A 16,672-nucleotide genomic window follows, 5' to 3' on the forward strand; every position below is an offset into this window, starting at 1 on the left:
ATATTGTTTGTTCTAACTAGTCTTTTCCCGTTGTTCACATTATTGTATACAACCCTAGTGGATTGTTGACTTGGTGTTGATGTATATATAACCGCCCACAACCGTGCAAATTCCAGGATTCGAAAACATGCATGAATTATTTTGACACAACAGACCACCTACGTGCCTTGGTCTTTCTGTCCTCCATATTACTTAGCATTGAAAGACATTGTCGTTCTGTTCTTGATCACTGAGAAGCTCTAACAGTCCTCTTCAAAACATCTCCGCATGACATCATCTCCTTGGCTCAGTGATCCGAATACCTTCGACTATTTCTCGCAATTCGAATCCATCAGATGGATATATAGTGGTATATCTACCTTGTTCGAGTTGGGGCTTAGTGTCTCAGCACTCGCCAGCGAGACGCCGACCACAGGCTGGCTTATTTGCCCAGTCAACATCATCTGACCCTCCTAGGCTCTTCCACTACAAAGTATCCCGAGCTTTCCCCGCATTCCTCGCAAGGCACGCAACTGGTTCTGTGGCTTGTGTGCTGCATCGCCCCTCATCATCCAAGACTGACTGGACTGTCGGGACTGAATCCCTCTCTCAGTCGATCATTGCGTCTCCAGTGGTCCTCTAGCCACCAACCGGACGAATTGCATCGTCCGTCGATGTGGAGTTGAGTCAATCTGCCTGTTTCAACACTGATCGTCAGTCAGCCTTCGAACAGACCGCCCGAACCTCTCTCTTAAACCAATTTCCCTCCGTTACACTGCTCTCTATCTCGTCCCGTGTATCACCGTTCTCTGCATGCGGATCTGATTGTAACCTGATTCCTAGCTACACACTTTGCTGTACACCAACACAATGCGCTCATCCCTTGCGGTGCTGGCAGCCGCTGTTGTCCAGGCGGCTGTCGGTGCAGCATCAACCCTCACACCTCCAGTTCTGCCGTTGACAGTGCGAAATCCTTACCTGAGCACTTGGTTGGGGGATGCTCGAAAGGTGCCTTGGTCCAAATGGCCCATGTTCTATACAGGGGAAGAGCTTGGGCTCTCTTTGATGGCCCAGATCCCTAGTACCGGCACTGTATATCCGCTGCTGGGCAAGCCTCATGATTTTGTGTCCGGGTATGGTGATATTGTATCTGTGGTCCACATTAAATAAAACCCAAATGCATCTCAATCTGACGGATTTTACATCAGAGCCCCAGTCGAGTATCCGGCGTATCTAGGGGCCCAGTACGATGCTTCGACAACCAATCTGACCTACCGCATTGATTCGGCTGCCTCGTCTGCGGCTGGTCCAGTTGCAATTACGGTTTCTTTCTTGTCTCCCATTACCCCGACATCGACCCTGCGGCAGTCGATTCCTGCGTCCTACATTACGGTCTATGTCCACGGTGATGTGCCTGTCAATGTCTACATGGACCTTAATGGGCGTTGGGTGAGCGGAGATGCAGGGAGTCAAATTGTCTGGCAGCATGACACCTTCGGTTTTAAAGGGAAGACGCCAACCCTTCAGAAATGGCAATTTCGCCGACAGAACGAGCTCCTTCTCTCAGAAATTCGTGATCGGGCCGAATGGGGCACCCTCCACTTTACTGGACCTGCTGTCAGTAATCTATGCTTCATCCCACTCGTCTTTGACAGGATTATTAACTGGCAGCCCTAGGATGTCCAATATCACTCTGGCGATGCTCACACTGTCCGCAACATTTTCGCGACAAATGGAGCCGTCCAGAACGTGAATGACGACGCTTTCCGTGCCATAGGAGATCGTGAGCCTGTATTCGCATTCTCCAAGTCTTTCAAGCCTAATACCAGGGCAAATGACACGCAAAACAGTGTAACGTTCTCCATTGCTCTAATTCAGGATCCAGTCGTCCAATTTGCCTCTGCTCGCGGCCTGACCCTCATGAGACCACTTTGGCGATCATGGTTCATGGATCCCGAAGAACTGCTGAGCTTCCACTACAATGATTTTGCACATGCGGCCACCCTCGCTTCCGATTACTCTGACCAGTTGGCAAAGGATGCCTACCAATCCGGGGCGTATGACTATATGGACATTGTCGCACTTTCTGCCAGACAGGTGATGGGAGCAACGACATTCTCTGGAACCCCGATGACCCAATCCTGTTCTTGAAGGAGATCTCCTCAAACGGCAATTTCCAGACCATCGATGTTATCTTCCCTTCGTTCCCCTTCTTCATGTACACGAACCCTCGCTGGCTGGCCTACCTGCTCGAGCCATTAATCGAGCACATGCTCAGTGGACAGTACCCCAATACGTACGCTATGCATGATCTTGGGGCCCATTTCCCCAATGCGACTGGCCACCCGGACGGTCGTGATGAGTACATGCCAGTAGAAGAGTGCGGCAACATACTCATCATGGGCCTCGCAGTTGTGAACTCGCTCCGGTATACCGACGATTCGGCGGCTTCTTCGATCTGGTCCACACTAGGTGTTCCCCCCAAGGTCTCCGAACCACACACTGGATACTTCCCTCTGGGTGAGCTGCAGGCCTTGTCCGGAATTGATAAACAAGACGGCAAATGGGGCGGTGGTGCGGAAGGCGAGCGTCTTGCTGAGAAATGGGTTCAGCGCAGCTACAGGCTCTGGACTCAGTGGACGGGCTACTTGGTAGAATACTCCCTGGAACCTGCCAACCAGCGTAAGTCCTTCCCTGTACCTTTTCCTCAAGTGCTAAAGCTGATCTGAGTAGTCTCCACGGACGATTTCGCCGGATGGCTTGCGCTGCAGACCAACCTGGCACTGAAAGGCATCATCGGCATCAACGCCATGAGCAAGCTGGCTGAAGTAGCCGGACACGATACCGATGCAGCATACTTCAAGGTATTACGCCTATTCCCCTTAACCCGCCAGCGGCACTAACAACCGCAGAACATCTCGGACACCTACATCGCCAAATGGGAGCAACTCGGCATGTCCCGCGATGGAACCCACGCAAAGCTCGCCTACGACTGGTACGGCTCCTGGACCACCATCTACAACCTATACGCCGACGCACAGCTCTGCTTCCACCTCGAAGGCACCGACTCCTTCCCGGCCTCCCTCCTGAAAGCCCAAACCCCCCTTGACAGCAAGAAACCGTCCAAAACGGGCTTCGTGCCCCACCACATCTACCAGAAACAGTCAATCTGGTACCACTACGTGCGCCAGAAATACGGCCTCCCGCTGGACAGCCGCCACCTCTACACGAAGACAGACTGGGAGTTCTTCGCCATGGCGGTCGCCAGCGAGCGCACGCGCAGCGAGATCCTCGAGTCCGTCGCCAAATGGGTCAACGAGACCGTCACCGACCGGCCCTTCACGGATCTCCACAACACAGAGGGGCGAGGTGAGTTCCCTGGCCCCAACTTCTTCGCGCGGCCGGTCGTCGGCGGCCATTTCGCGTTCTTGGCGCTGCAGCGTGCTTGTGGCGGGCGCGCGATGGACGGGCTGGCGTTTCTTGATGATGAGTCCGATAGGGAGACGATGCAGGAGTGGACGGCTGCTGCTGCCAGAGCGGTGGAGGAGTTGCAGACGCAGTCCGGTCGTTGGGGGTATGGGTCCGAGAATGGGGAGCTGTAAGATAAAAACTGCAGTGACTTCCAAATTGGGAGCCGTTTGCCATGGTAACTCTGTTGGATATGTTTCGGGGTATCTCTGGTTAATTGCGTTGATAGTTGGCCTATATATATGCAGTTCGAGTAGTACCAACATGAGGATCATTGTTCCATGTAGGCACATCCTTTACAAATGGAGTAAGGACTGGCCTATATATATGCAGTTCGAGTAGTACCAACGTGAGGATCATTGTTCCATGTAGGCACATCCTTTACAAAATGGAGTAAGGACTGATGTTACCTATGATTACAAGAGAATCTAAGAATTTTTAAGTTGGTTTTTCTCAATTTCCTATTTTTTGACACTCAAATCAAATTACATAGGCCATTTTCAGAGATGGAAACGAAAACCGCGAGGACGGTGAGATTTCCTTTTTTTGAGTTGCTGTGTTTGCTCGTTCCCGCCAATTTCCATAATCGCGTCAGACTCTTGGGGAGTTGAAAGGGGGCATCAGGTCGACATTCTCTTAGGCCAGTGAAACTAAACCATTCCCCCTCGTCCGGGCAACCGTCAAATGCTGGACAGGTTTATTTGGCACCGAGAGTGGGGAAGTTCTTCTCGTCGACGGTGACGGGGGCGGCGCCGCGCTGCTGCTGCTCACCACCACGGGGAGCACCGTTGCCACGGCCACCGCGACCACCACGGCCGCCACGTCCACCACGGCCACGGCCAGCGCTTCCACCACGGGGGGACTCAACGAAACGCATGTCGACCTCGAGGACGTTCTTCTCCTTGCGCTGCTTCTCGCGCTTGGCCTTCTCCTCCTTGCCCTTGATGTAGGCCTCTTCCTCCTCGGGGGTGCGCTTCAGCTCCTTGGCGTTGGCCCACTTCTTGTCGAGGTTGCTGCCCTCGTTGGGGCGCGGACAGGCTTGGCGCTGAGGTCACCCTGGGCGGCCTTCTCGGCGAGGTACTCGGCATAAGTCTTGGTCTTTTCGGCGGGCTCAGCGGGCTCCTCGTTGGCGGGGGTCTGGGGCTCGGATTCGTTCTGAGCAAGGTTCTCAGCGGCTCTCTCGTCATCCCAAGCCTTGTCACCAGCCTTGTCGCCGGTCTGAGCACCCCAGCCCTGGTTCACCTGCTTGCGGGTGTCGCTGTTCCGGAAATCGCGATCAGTTTCATTATTCTCTCCTGTTCCAATCGAGTACTCGAATTGCTTACACCTGGCCAGTGCGGGACTGACGATCGTTGCGGTAACGCTCACCACGGTCGCCACGAGCGTGGAAGGCGCGGCGCTGAGGCTCCTTGCCCTCATCGAGAGGCTTCTCACGGTTGCTGCGGCTGCCGGCCTGACGGTCACGGAAAGCTATCAAGAGATTGAGATCAGTCGAAATTCACAATCGAGCTGGCGTACGACCGCGTTCAAAACGATTCGGTCCAGTGGAACTCCTTGTGACATAAATGCAAGTAACACATACCGGCCTCGTTGCCAGTGAAGCGACCGCCACGGCGAGCATTGTTCTCATGAAGGTTGGGCTGGGTGGCAGGCTCCTTGGGAGCATCACGCTTGCCATGCCGGGGCACAGGCCTGTCTACAGCCCGCGTAGGGGGTTCTGGCTCTCTGTTGGGGTCCAATTCAGGGTCATTGCCTGTGATCGCGTACGCGGCAGTGTTAGAAACAGGATGATGTAATCGTGATGCCGAGTACGACACGAAGAGAGAGAAGGGAAGTAAATACCAAGAAGCTCGTAGAGGTTCTATTCATATTGATGCGAACACCAGTTAGCCAATTGTTACTCTCTTGAGTCCTCACGTGTTGTTTGCTTCTTCTTTTTTTTGGCCTGCTGCGTCGATCGATAGCTCGAACCCGAACCCCACCCCAATTGGTCTCTCGTTTCTCAATTCGAACCGAAATGCAATTGAGGAGCGTCCCGATCGCGAATCGCATTGCAGCATGGCAATATGAGGAAAATCACTCGTTTCGCACACATACCTTGGACCGGACGTCCGCCATGACGCCTGGTTTTCTGAGGGGCCTTCCGGGGGAAGGCTCTCTATTACCGAGGCAATTCGGTAGAAGAAAAAAGGGGGAGGAGTCGATCAAGGTATAAACCTGGACGACTGTCTCGATACGCGAACCTCTCCTCAAGGGGATTGGGGAGAAGATAGGATAAGGTGGATGATGATGATAGGGATAAGAGGGAAGGGGTTGGGTGTGGTGATGCGAAGGGCTTCGGGGATGGAGGCAGCGTTTGTGGTTGCAACGCACTAATCGGGTAAGGTGCGGATTGTTGCTAAGCGAATCCGGCAGGTCGAGCTGTGATTGGCGGCTAGCTTCTAGGGCTTAGGGTATTGGCGTCACTCGCAGCTGTAGATGTCATCATACAAGTGAAGGGCGTCAGCTACTTTTCGATGGGCACGACTGCACCGCTACGTCAATATTAACATTTGAGGATCAGATAGAGCTGTCATGTGGCCAGAGAACTTTGCTTGATTTGAACTTTTGCAGTCTGGCCCGCCAATAAGCTTTTTGAAGTCGAAGGGTAACTGTTGCACACAGCACCTTCACTACACCACAGATGTTCTTTCCAGCAACCGAGGATAATCGAAGAGCGCAACTAGAAGGACCATGATGGCGCGATGGTCAGGAACAGAGTCAGATGAAAAAAATATATATATATATACTGGTAGTATGGAGTCGAGAGAAAATGCCGAATCATGCGGCAGTCTTTGCCGCCAACCTCGATAGTCATTTACAACGAATCTGAACTTTTCGGTCCGTCTCTTGAAACATTCCCAAACAGAGCAATTTTTCTGTCTTTTTTGATAAACAGCAACCCAACAAAGAAAAGTGGTATCAACCGCGATGCCGAACGCCGGACAATGCAACCGAATATGACAACTTTTATCTTCCGAATCCGTGGACCAGAGGCGTCATGTATGAAAGCAGGAAAGGACATGCCATGAGATAATCGTTACTCGCCTCCCTTTTTGTGATGCTTTCCATTTGATACATATGTGAATTAGTAGGCCGTAACAGGAGAACAAGTGAAGTGGACAACGACGCTTAATGACGCGTATGGTTTTGCTCATAACTAAAGGGAGTTTGGAAATGCATGCTAGCGCTCAATCCGAACGGATCAGCGTCCAGCATGGGCTCGTAATTGCCGAGTAGGTGATTTGTGGCACTGTATGCTCCATTGGATCCTTCCCCAGCATGCGGATTGAAGTTGGCGAGTTGAGGCCCTAGCGAATGGGAGCCGGGAGGGACTGAACTAGTAGCAGCATTGAATCCGGAGACGTAGGGAGGTGCATCAACCGACTCATGTTCTTCGTCGATCATGTCCGCCTGGGCGTCATATTCCTGTTCTACAGGGGAAAGTATGAGTACACGCAATCACTTCTGAAAAGGAAAAAAAAAGCAAAGTGACGGCAACAAGGCTCAGCTTACCCAGTTGATCGTAATGTTTCTGGAATGGCGATGGATAATACGCAGCAGAGGGCACGCGGGCGACTCTGGGACCCGTACCACCTGGCACAGCCGATTTGGGATCGGCCGACTCGGGCTGACCGATGCTTATCGGGGGAGACGCCTGACTCAAGCTCCGAGAATGAGGGTTTAGTTGAGACCGCGCGTGCTGGGCTTGTTGCGCGTCCATCCCGTTTGGCGACATGGCTCCTTGGAATGCAAAACCGGGAGACTTGGTGTGCGAAGGGGACGACACGTGTGATGAGGGAGTGGCCTGGAACTGAGGTGAAGGGATGCCGTATGCTCCATCACGCGACATGGCGAACGGCTCCCCTTTAGGGGCAATGCCGGCTGGAAGTCTCTGGGCTGCAGTTCGGTTGACCGCCGCTCGGTCTAGTGTTGACGGGGGTTTGGCAGCCATGATGTTGGGTTTGATTGGTGCTCCTGGCGGAGCACCGGCCTTGAGTCGCAACTCGGCTTGGACATCAATGCCTAGTCTGGCTGTTAGTAAGGAACGGAAGAGATAAACGGAGTCGACGTACCCTTCTCTAACAAGATCCTCTCCAGTAGAGAATTCTTATATCGAAGCATCAGACATTCATCGGCAGCGGTACGATGATTCTGCTGCAGAGTCTGCAGGGTTTCTTCATTGCGCTTGATAGTGGTTTCAAGTTGACGGATGTACTCTGTGCGACGTTCTCGGAAAGCCGCCTGAGCTTGTCTGTTGCGTTGTTTGCGTTCCTCCGAGGTAGCATAGATCTGGGTTAAACTGTTAGAAGAAGAGGAACCAATCAAAAAGGAAAGAAGAAAATCAAGATAAGGAAGCAAAAATAGAAAGACATAAGGCTAAGAATAAGGTGAACAGGGGAAGGCAAAGATAAGGGATGATCAATCATGATGATAAATGATAAAGCGAAATTTAGTGCGGGGCCCCAGATTTGAACACAGACGCATGGGAAAAGCACACCACATTAACGCAGGAACAAGAGATAAAGATGTAGATAAGATATCCCATGGGTCAACGGCTAATGCTAAGCCTTTTAACAAAAGAATATAGAAACCATAAAAACCGACAACGAAAAAAAGTGGTGAAGTGTAAGGATTTACGTACGGGTTTTCTTCCACCTTTTCGCTTCTGTGTCTGGGCTACGTCCTGCATTGGAACTTCACCCTCTGCTTCAGGCGTTGACACTGATGAACTGGTCGATCCCTCGGGTAAGGGTTCTGACTTAGGCACGACCGAATCCATGGCCGTGTCATTGTGATTTGAATTGGAGGTCTCGACCATAGAGACCATTTGTGATTATAGCGACGATGCGCCTGGTGCCTTCCTTCCCTTGAAACGTCTGTGATCTTCCCCCTTCCCCGCCTACTCAGCCAGGACGAAAGAGGAAGAGATCAAATGAGAGAGAAAGATAACGAAGGATGTATGCGATGGCACTATCAACCCCGATTGCGACGAACCGGAGCTGACGGACTTGGTCGCTCGAAGGCGCGCTTAGACGGAAAAAAAGATAATGGATAAAAGGGGAAAAAAAGCTAATAATAATAAAATATAAAAAAAGGGCCGGTATGGAGGTAAAGATCTCGAATTCTGTAGGGCTATCGATCAAACGCTGGAGACGCGCGGCTGTTGCGGATGGTAGTCAGGTTGGAAGAGCCTAAGTCGATATGTGACATAAAGGAAATTGATGATGGGATAAGAGATACAGCACGATTGCTAAACGGTTAGATTGAGGATGGTAAGAGGAGGAGGAAAAGGGAGTGGTGGTGGGAAGATGTGAGGTAAAATTATTTACTAACAAGAAAAGGGATCTTATAATTAGTTTTGCTTCTAGTGACTTGGGGCAAGAGTTCAAAAGAAGAAGAAAAAGCCCACTTTGTCGTTTGAATCCAATTGTTGATTGATGGAGGCACCCGAAGAGGAGTAAAAAAGAAAAGGAAAAAGTAAAAAAAAAAGGCGGAAAAAAGCGACTTGCCCGTGGTGGACACCGGAGACCATAGCCTCTAGGCTCAAACAGAGCGATAGCCTCAGATGTCATGCTACGAACTCGCTTTCTTTTCTTTTTCTACTTAATCAAGCCATTAATCCCCTCCGTCTATCTAACTCAGGAAACCGGTTATTTCCCCCTCCCTCTGTCAATTCAGTGAAAGTTGAGAACCCTCGACCTTCTCTTTGCTTTTCTTACTTCTCTGTCGGCGAACGGAAGGTATAGACCCACCGAAACAGTCTGATTCATCAAAGGCAGCCGAAGATCCGTCAGGGCACGGTCAAGAAACAACAACGTGAACAAGTCGGCCGTCAGTCGTCAGTGTGTGCCCCTCGAGGTTGTGCCCCTGTGGATTTGTTGGTCCGTCTAGGTCACCCCTCGACGCCATGTCCCAATGCAGGCAACAAGTGGACTTGGGCCATGACACGAGATCCATTTTCATTTCCAACAGAGCATACATGCCATTTCTCAGTAAACAGCAGATAGAAAGCTGCTCAGGGTTTGAGATGTTGATGTTGCTTTGCCGTCGTAACTACTACCTCCATAGTATCTTAAAGCAGCATCCCCTTCATCATTCTCCCACTTCTCTACGCATCTCATCCCGCTGTGATTCTCAGGTATGTAGTTGTCCGCGGAGAAGCCATGACGAATGAAGTACGGGATAGGCCAATACGCGGTTGTTACCATTCTTACAAGCCAAGAATACCGTATTTCTGCCATCCTCTCAGATCTCCGATACTGGAAAATTCTGCTCGGGTGTCCCCTGGTACGCCTCTCGCTTAATGTCCCTTTTGAATTTCACTGTGATGGATATTGGAACCTTTGAATTTTCACTCCCGACAAATCAAGTCCGCCTTCACAAACTAGGATTGCTGGATTGTAGCCTAGCAGGGACTATGGCATGGTTCTTATGTACGGCGTACGGAGTACAGCACAAACGAGACCCGCCGATGCCGGCTTCCATCGGCTCACAGTACGGAGGACCGTGGACCATCGTGCAGTTCTGGAACGTCAAACAAGACATACAACCCCATCAGGATGCTCGACTAAATTACTCTATGAGGCTATGGGTACTCGATCCTAGCAGAAGCATTATTACCTCTATTGATTCTGGGGGATGGCACATGACCTTCCCCGGCAGGCCAAGGTACCTCAACACTGTTACAGTCACATAGGAGACCTCCGAAAAGCCTGGCACTGTGGCACTTCCCGCAAGAAGAAGGGAGACACGTACCTCGTAACCCCGTCTGCCTATCATCATCTAGTCGTGAAGAGGCTTACCCAAGAGCCAAAGACACAGGCAAGGAGTGACATCACGAGGATCAGCCACGGGGCACATCATCTGATGATCTGAGCTTTTCCCTACACTCTTGGCAAACAGTCAGGGGATGAGGGGTGTCTTTTCCGCGGGGTAGTCTAGCAGCTAGCTAGCTTGCAGGATGCCAGTGAAGTATTGTGATCGACTCATTATGATCTCTGTCCTTTATTGACCATGATGGTAATAATCTAAATCATCGTCAAGATATCAACTCTATGCATACTCCGTCCAGGAATTGCGATTCGTCTGGTATCTATATCATCTCCAGAAACTTCTAAAAAGGGAAATTGTTACGGAGCCCACCGACTCTACTGGGCATTAGACTATACCGTGCTAAAAGGACTTTACTCTGGTTGCCCCTTTTCAATAATGGGCTCTTATTGTTACATACTACTAATTTCTCTCTAGTGAATCGATCCTTTCCTGGAATTCCTTCGAAAGTGAGGTCGAACCCTGCCGATTCTTTTTACCAACCGTAGGGCTCTTAGAACATCACCTCGACTACGGAGTAACCAGATCTGCCTCTCCTGTACCAATGAGCGGGGAGATTGGCGTTGAGAGATCTCCTACCAAGGACTTCGATATCCGAATTCTGATGGTGATGCTATGATTAGTTATTGAAATCCAACACTTTAATGTCATAACCTCGAGCACTGAAAGTGATCCCTTGTGTGCTTGAAGACTCTCGTAATTTGCATGCCTATCTCGGAGGATTGATCCCAGGAGCAGCTGTTGGATGATAAAAGACGACCCCCTTTCCCAGCAATCTGGGTCTTGCACCCTCGAATCGATTTATGTCACAGATATGGGGCAAAGGAGATATACAGCAAGACATAGCTTACCTCGACGCTGTCAATCTCTTCACCACTACTTCAGATATCTGCTGCTCGTCCAGCATTCCATGACTCACATGCATCAAGGTCTGTGGCCGTTAGGATTACTGGAACATGGGAGAATGGACCACCAACAGGTAATGCCGCACGCATTCTGTCAAGATCAGCTGCCAATTGAGAAGACAGAGAAGACGGTGAAGCCGTCCAGGAGCATTTTTCTCCGTGTGTGAAGTTGGAAATATTGGAAGTCGTTGCAGGACAAGTACAAGCATTTGCCTAGAATCTTAGTGCGCCTCTTCAAACTTTCTACTGTGTACTTAGTAGGGGAACAGATGGATACAACAGGACAGGAATGGATGTGTTTTGCGGGGTGGATTTTTCCATGGATTGGAAGAGGATAAAAGCCGACAGAGGAAGGCCCTGAAGGATATGGAAGACCTAACGGCGCTGGTAACGATCCAGGAGAGCCGGTAGAAGTGTCGTCGAAAAAGCAAAAAGAAGGTGTCAAGCGCGAATCAGCCATGGAAGCTCAAACATTGATGCTGAGGGCTAGATCTAGCTTTGGATATGGTCTGGCTACTACTTCTCAGCTGAACAACGAAATGTTAACTTAGCTAAACGAAACCTTTAGCCTGCAGTCTGTCCACTAAGCTATTCCTAGCATCGCAGTTCGCGATACAGAGACACCCATCAACTTTCCCTGGAAAGGTCTATCAGGACAAACACGGAGTATACGTCAAGACAATCGACGTCTGCCACCTCCAGCAGAGAGCTTGATACCTACACAGAGTCCGGACTCCGCAATTGGAAGAAGGAATAGTCGAGTCCTGAGTCATCTGGATCCTTGCTGTCACCAACTGACGCCATTGCGACTCAGAGTACTGGTTAATTATTGTACTGCTTTCAACTTCTGCCAAAACCATGCGTGGCTCTAGCCTCATCGGATTATGTTCCCAAATATTGGGAAGTGTCTGGCGGCTAAATCATCTCTTGAGGAATCAATCATGTTTTAAGTAGCGTTATTGTGGAGATTCCGCATTGTAAGCATTAAAGGCCTCAAGAGTACTTCTATCGTTCAATAAAAGCTACTCTTATAGATAAACCCAACTTCACTATGGTTTATGTTACTGAATACTATGTGACCATATAGCCTGGCCTTAAATGTGAACATCCTTGCATGATGCTTACAATGCGCAAGAATTGCTTGTGCTTTTCCGGGGCGTCAGGGATTAACAACTGTCCATCAATCATGTCAACCAGATTCGATTTTCTCTTTCATCCACAGATATTTATGTGACAAGTCTTTAATGATAATGTTCCCATCGCTTCTACTGTCTTTATCTCGGCTCGGACGGACATGGAAGCCCCTCAACTTCTCTAATCCCAACTTCGTCTGAATACCTGCAAGCCAGAAGATCGAAGAAGAAACCATCCCGGATTATGTTGCTTCTCGGTATTATCCTGTTCGAATAGGAGAAGTTTTCAGGAACAGGTATCAAATCGTAGGAAATCTAAGCTTTAGAACTAGCTCGACTGTATGGCTTGCTCGGGACATGAAGTGAGACTCCTATGGCACTCATGGATTGACTCGCTAATGCGCTATAACAGCTATTGTCGCTATGTTACCCTCAAGATCCTTATCAAGTCCACATCCACGGGACAGCAATTGGATGATGAGCTGATGATGTACTAATGCATGGAGAGAGGCTTGAGAAGCTACCCAGGTCGCAAAGCCGTTAGATCGTTACTCGACTTGTTTGGAGTTGATGGGCCCGACGACAAAGCATTAATGCCTTGTGCATCCTCCATTATGGGAGAGTGTGTTGACCTTTCTGCACTGTAACCCAGTCCATAGGCTTCCTAAACTAGTCCTTGCATTTGTGCTTCAGCGCCTGTTTATGGCGCTAGGCTTTCTGCATACAAAATGCCAGATTATACATACAGGTATGTGCTGCGATTTTGTCTTCCCCTACTTCTATCATCTGCTTAGTAGAGAATCTCATCAGACATCAAAGCCGACAACATCATGTTTAGCATCGCAGACGACTCGGTTTTCAGTAGCTTTGAAGAGCAGGAGATTCAATCCTCTTGCCCAAGGAAAGAACTAGATGGGAGAATCATCTACATCTCCAGGGAACTCAGAATACCCGAGGAATAGGGCGCCCCGGTCCTCTGCAACTTTGGCTCAGCGGTGTCCAGTAGCATAGAGCACTCGGAAGACATTCAGCCTAATATCTATCAAGCACCGGAGGTGATTCTGGAAGCCCCATGGACGTACAGCGTTGATATATGAGATGCGAGATGTATGGTAAGGGCAATAGGTCCGACGATCTTGGTGCAGCAATTTCTGGAAAGTTGTATCACAGATTTGGGACATCTTCGAAGGCGAGTCTTTATCACTGGCCACGACCCAGAACTTCAGACATACCGAAGTCGAGCTCACCTCGCTGAGATGATCAGTCTTCTGGGGCCACCGCCGCTCAGTCTCCTTGCTCAAGGGAAGTCGAGCCGCAAATTCTTTTCCGACGAAGGTAAGACAGCTTCTTTCCTGGCAAATTCCACTATCGACTCACGATGCTGATCTTCTAGGAGACTTCTGCGCTGGAATTCCATTACAAGATCGCATTCCGCTCGATGAGAGGGAAACTACTCTCGAGGGACAGGACAAAGCGATTTTTCTACGCTGCGGCAGACGTTGCAATGGGAGCCGGGGAAGCGTAGCTCCGCTAAAGAATTAGAAGAGGACGAGTGGATTCGTAAGAATACATGAGAGTGTATTAAGTCAAATCCTTCCAGGGCGTTGTAAGGCCGATTTGAAGAAATGGTAGCACACGCGGAGTCCTCCGTTGTACTGAGGGCTGGCGATGCCGCGGCGATCGGCTTTCGGTTCCCCGCCAAAAGAAACCCCGACAGTTCTTCTTCACATGCGCGCGTCTGCCAAAACTCCCTTTCACCACAGCGCCGGTCTTACTTTCAAGTCATTTTCTCAGAATTGTTCAGGAGTATATAATTACCAGACACAATGGACTCCTCATCACCGAATACCAGTGCAGGCGCCACTCAGCAACATCACGAGGAGAGCCCAGCCGCCGCCCCGCAGCGAACGCCCCCGACAAAACCACCTCAGCGCCTACAACCAGCGCAAGCTCGCCTGGTGATGAGAAACCCACAGCGACAGCGACAGAGGCAACCAAAGAAGCCCCTTCGACAGAAGCCACCGTTGAAGATGCCGACGAGGATGAAGACTCGGAGTTTGACGAGTTAGACGGTACGACCCGCCACCCCTGCGCATCTGACCATAGCTGACTTGACCAGACGTTCTGGATAACTTCTCCAAACCCGCCCCCAGCCAAGCACAACAGCACCTGCACCTGTAAGCGCACCAGCCGCCGCAAATGAAGACTTCGACGAAGACGCCTTCATGCGCCAGCTCGAGCAGGACATGGCGAAGATGATGAACCACGCTGCGCAGGAGTCCGGCGCGCCGGATAACAAGGAGTTCGAGAACGCGATCAACCAGGGGGCCGACGCGTTCACGAAGCAGCTCGAGGAGGGCGGGATCCCGCCTGGTGACTTTTTGAAGCAGCTGCTGGCGGATGTCATGGCGGAGGAAGGCGAGGGCGCTGACACTGGTGCGGGTGCAGGCGCGGGCCCGAGTACCGGTGGACCGTCCGGGTCTACAACTGGTGCTGGGAAAGCGGCTGCGCCAGAGTCCTTCAATGATGCCATTCAGCGGACTATCCATCGGATGAAAGAGTCTGGGGATAAGGCCACGGCGGCGGCGACGGAGGACGGGGGGATTTCGGAGGACATGCTGATGCAGTTGCTCAAGGGGTTGGAGGCGGGCGTCGGGAACGGGGGCGACGATCTCGATCTCACGCAGATGATTGCTGGTGTGATGGAGCAGTTCTCCAATAAAGAGATGCTGTATGAGCCGATGAAGGAGTTGGATGCGAAGTGGGGGCCGTGGTTGAAGGACAACAAGGGCAAGGTCCCTGCTGAGGATATGGAGCGGTACGAGAAGCAGGCTAAGCTCGTCACTGAGATTGTGGCCAAGTTCGAGGAGGAAGGGTACACAGATGAAGATCCGAAGTATCGGCAGGCTGTGTGGGAGAAGATGCAAGAGGTATGTTTTTCTTTTTTTTCTACACTGCTGTATGGCATATGCTCATACCTTCTAGATGCAAGCGCTGGGTAGTCCCCCGGAAGAACTTGTTGCGAATCCCTGGCCGGAGGATATGGCAGGCGACGGGTCTGGGGCATCTTTGCCTGACTGTCCTCAGCAATAAGGTTGGCATCTGAGAACCTATGTTAGTGGGTATGGTGATTGCTTGACGCTTCGCTGCGATGGTGTCTGGTTTAGATTGATACCATCTATTATTGGCATGTTCTGTACATATAACCACGTCGATACCCTATTTACATCAATGAAGATACGGCCTCTGCCGATGGATTTATGCAACAACGCATCTCTGAGTCTGGGAAGAGTTCCCTACACCAACGCCAGATATCCGTCCAAACGCCAGCAATGCATGCTCAAAAGACGACCGCCAAAATCCTCATCCGCTCGACATATCCATATCCTGGCTCTGCGGTACTTGATCAGCCAGACCCATGAAGATATCATCGTATTCTTCATCACTGAACGAGGAGATCGGATCATGCGTTCTATCCGTCTTCCCGAATGGCACATGCCCCGTCTCCAACAGCGCAGTTTCCATAGCCTGCTCCTCAGACACGTACTCATCCAAAGCACGCACATCCGCATCATCTACACAACTGTCAGATTTCTTCTTTGATTTTCCTGCACCCTCGAGAGGAGAAACCTACCCATCCCATCCATCTCCTCCCCTACATCCTCATTCAGCTGATACGCCTCCATGAGCCCATCTGCCCGCCTCCGCATCAGCTCCCCCCACTGCTTCTGTTCCGCCACATGCTCCATCATCATCAGCTGCTCGCCGCGGTTCTCAAAGCGCTCCGCGTCGCGGTCGGCCTTGATCCGGTTGAGGAAGGCGGTCCTTCGTGTGTTGCGCGCAGATGGTGAGGTTGAGGTGGCGTATGTCCGGGAGGCATTGTTGAGGGGGTTGGAGAGGGCTGCGTAACGCTGTGCGTAGGTGGGCGAGGAACGGGAATGCGAGAAGGGACTTGATTTTGTGGTCGCGGTAGAGTTGGTGTTTTCTGTAGAGAAGGAGACGTTGTGTGCTTGGGTTGATTCCGAGTTTGCTCGGTCTGTGCTGCTTGTTGCGCGACGTTCGGTGTATGCTGTTGATGCGGAGGGATCTCCGTTCATTGGCCGTGCTGAGGCAAGCGTCGAGCTGCGCGGCGATAATGGAGACGGATGCATTGGTGTATAATGCGAGCAGGACGCTTGGAAGGCATAGGGCTGTGCTGGTGGGATTGCTGCGAACATGGTAACAAGATGTGGGAAGCGGAAGTCAGGATGGTGGCGGTCGAGGTTAGATTGGGTCAGTTGGTGCTCTTTTGATGAAGGTCAATACCCCGGACAA

At 51.0% G+C, this 16,672-nt stretch overlaps 6 protein-coding genes across 6 annotated transcripts; 3 read left to right on the top strand and 3 right to left on the bottom strand.

Annotated features, from left to right (window-relative positions):
• The first annotated feature begins 557 nt into the window (after nucleotides 1-557).
• P174DRAFT_453346 (putative glutaminase) lies at nucleotides 558-3,705 on the top strand. The gene is made up of 6 exons (XM_024829150.1): nucleotides 558-1,112; nucleotides 1,188-1,596; nucleotides 1,657-2,076; nucleotides 2,133-2,661; nucleotides 2,713-2,843; nucleotides 2,892-3,705. Exons 1-6 carry the CDS (start codon nucleotides 850-852, stop codon nucleotides 3,579-3,581), a joined length of 2,442 nt encoding a protein of 813 aa, XP_024680704.1. The 5' UTR covers nucleotides 558-849; the 3' UTR covers nucleotides 3,582-3,705.
• Nucleotides 3,706-3,889: 184 nt separating this feature from the next.
• Nucleotides 3,890-5,760, bottom strand: stm1 (putative telomere and ribosome associated protein Stm1). Its single transcript, XM_024828010.1, has 5 exons — nucleotides 5,541-5,760; nucleotides 5,030-5,200; nucleotides 4,773-4,917; nucleotides 4,529-4,705; nucleotides 3,890-4,460 (listed from the first exon to the last, which is right to left on the bottom strand). Exons 1-5 carry the CDS (start codon nucleotides 5,563-5,565, stop codon nucleotides 4,145-4,147), a joined length of 834 nt encoding a protein of 277 aa, XP_024680705.1. The 5' UTR covers nucleotides 5,566-5,760; the 3' UTR covers nucleotides 3,890-4,144.
• Nucleotides 5,761-6,618: 858 nt separating this feature from the next.
• On the bottom strand, nucleotides 6,619-8,317 carry P174DRAFT_374034 (bZIP transcription factor; the record flags this gene model as incomplete). The annotated part of the gene is made up of 4 exons (XM_024822551.1): nucleotides 6,619-6,920; nucleotides 7,003-7,512; nucleotides 7,563-7,779; nucleotides 8,132-8,317. 4 exons carry the CDS (start codon nucleotides 8,315-8,317, stop codon nucleotides 6,619-6,621), a joined length of 1,215 nt encoding a protein of 404 aa, XP_024680706.1.
• Nucleotides 8,318-12,475: 4,158 nt separating this feature from the next.
• On the top strand, nucleotides 12,476-13,969 carry P174DRAFT_514475 (kinase-like protein; the record flags this gene model as incomplete). The annotated part of the gene is made up of 9 exons (XM_024832081.1): nucleotides 12,476-12,553; nucleotides 12,575-12,720; nucleotides 12,771-12,848; nucleotides 12,876-12,958; nucleotides 13,011-13,106; nucleotides 13,169-13,212; nucleotides 13,321-13,436; nucleotides 13,464-13,693; nucleotides 13,752-13,969. The coding sequence occupies 9 exons, from the start codon at nucleotides 12,476-12,478 to the stop codon at nucleotides 13,898-13,900; spliced, it is 1,020 nt and encodes a 339-aa protein (XP_024680707.1). The 3' UTR covers nucleotides 13,901-13,969.
• A 130-nt stretch (nucleotides 13,970-14,099) lies between these two features.
• pex19 (putative peroxisomal membrane protein receptor Pex19) lies at nucleotides 14,100-15,629 on the top strand. The gene is made up of 5 exons (XM_024828011.1): nucleotides 14,100-14,209; nucleotides 14,263-14,430; nucleotides 14,478-14,479; nucleotides 14,512-15,288; nucleotides 15,344-15,629. Exons 1-5 carry the CDS (start codon nucleotides 14,185-14,187, stop codon nucleotides 15,449-15,451), a joined length of 1,080 nt encoding a protein of 359 aa, XP_024680708.1. The 5' UTR covers nucleotides 14,100-14,184; the 3' UTR covers nucleotides 15,452-15,629.
• An 80-nt stretch (nucleotides 15,630-15,709) lies between these two features.
• P174DRAFT_514476 (uncharacterized protein) lies at nucleotides 15,710-16,575 on the bottom strand (the record flags this gene model as incomplete). The annotated part of the gene is made up of 2 exons (XM_024832082.1): nucleotides 15,710-15,933; nucleotides 15,993-16,575. 2 exons carry the CDS (start codon nucleotides 16,573-16,575, stop codon nucleotides 15,722-15,724), a joined length of 795 nt encoding a protein of 264 aa, XP_024680709.1. The 3' UTR covers nucleotides 15,710-15,721.
• Nucleotides 16,576-16,672: the final 97 nt, after the last annotated feature.

This window comes from Aspergillus novofumigatus (genome assembly GCF_002847465.1).
Source record: "Aspergillus novofumigatus IBT 16806 chromosome Unknown P174scaffold_6, whole genome shotgun sequence".
In the NCBI taxonomy this organism is placed as follows: domain Eukaryota; kingdom Fungi; phylum Ascomycota; class Eurotiomycetes; order Eurotiales; family Aspergillaceae; genus Aspergillus; species Aspergillus novofumigatus.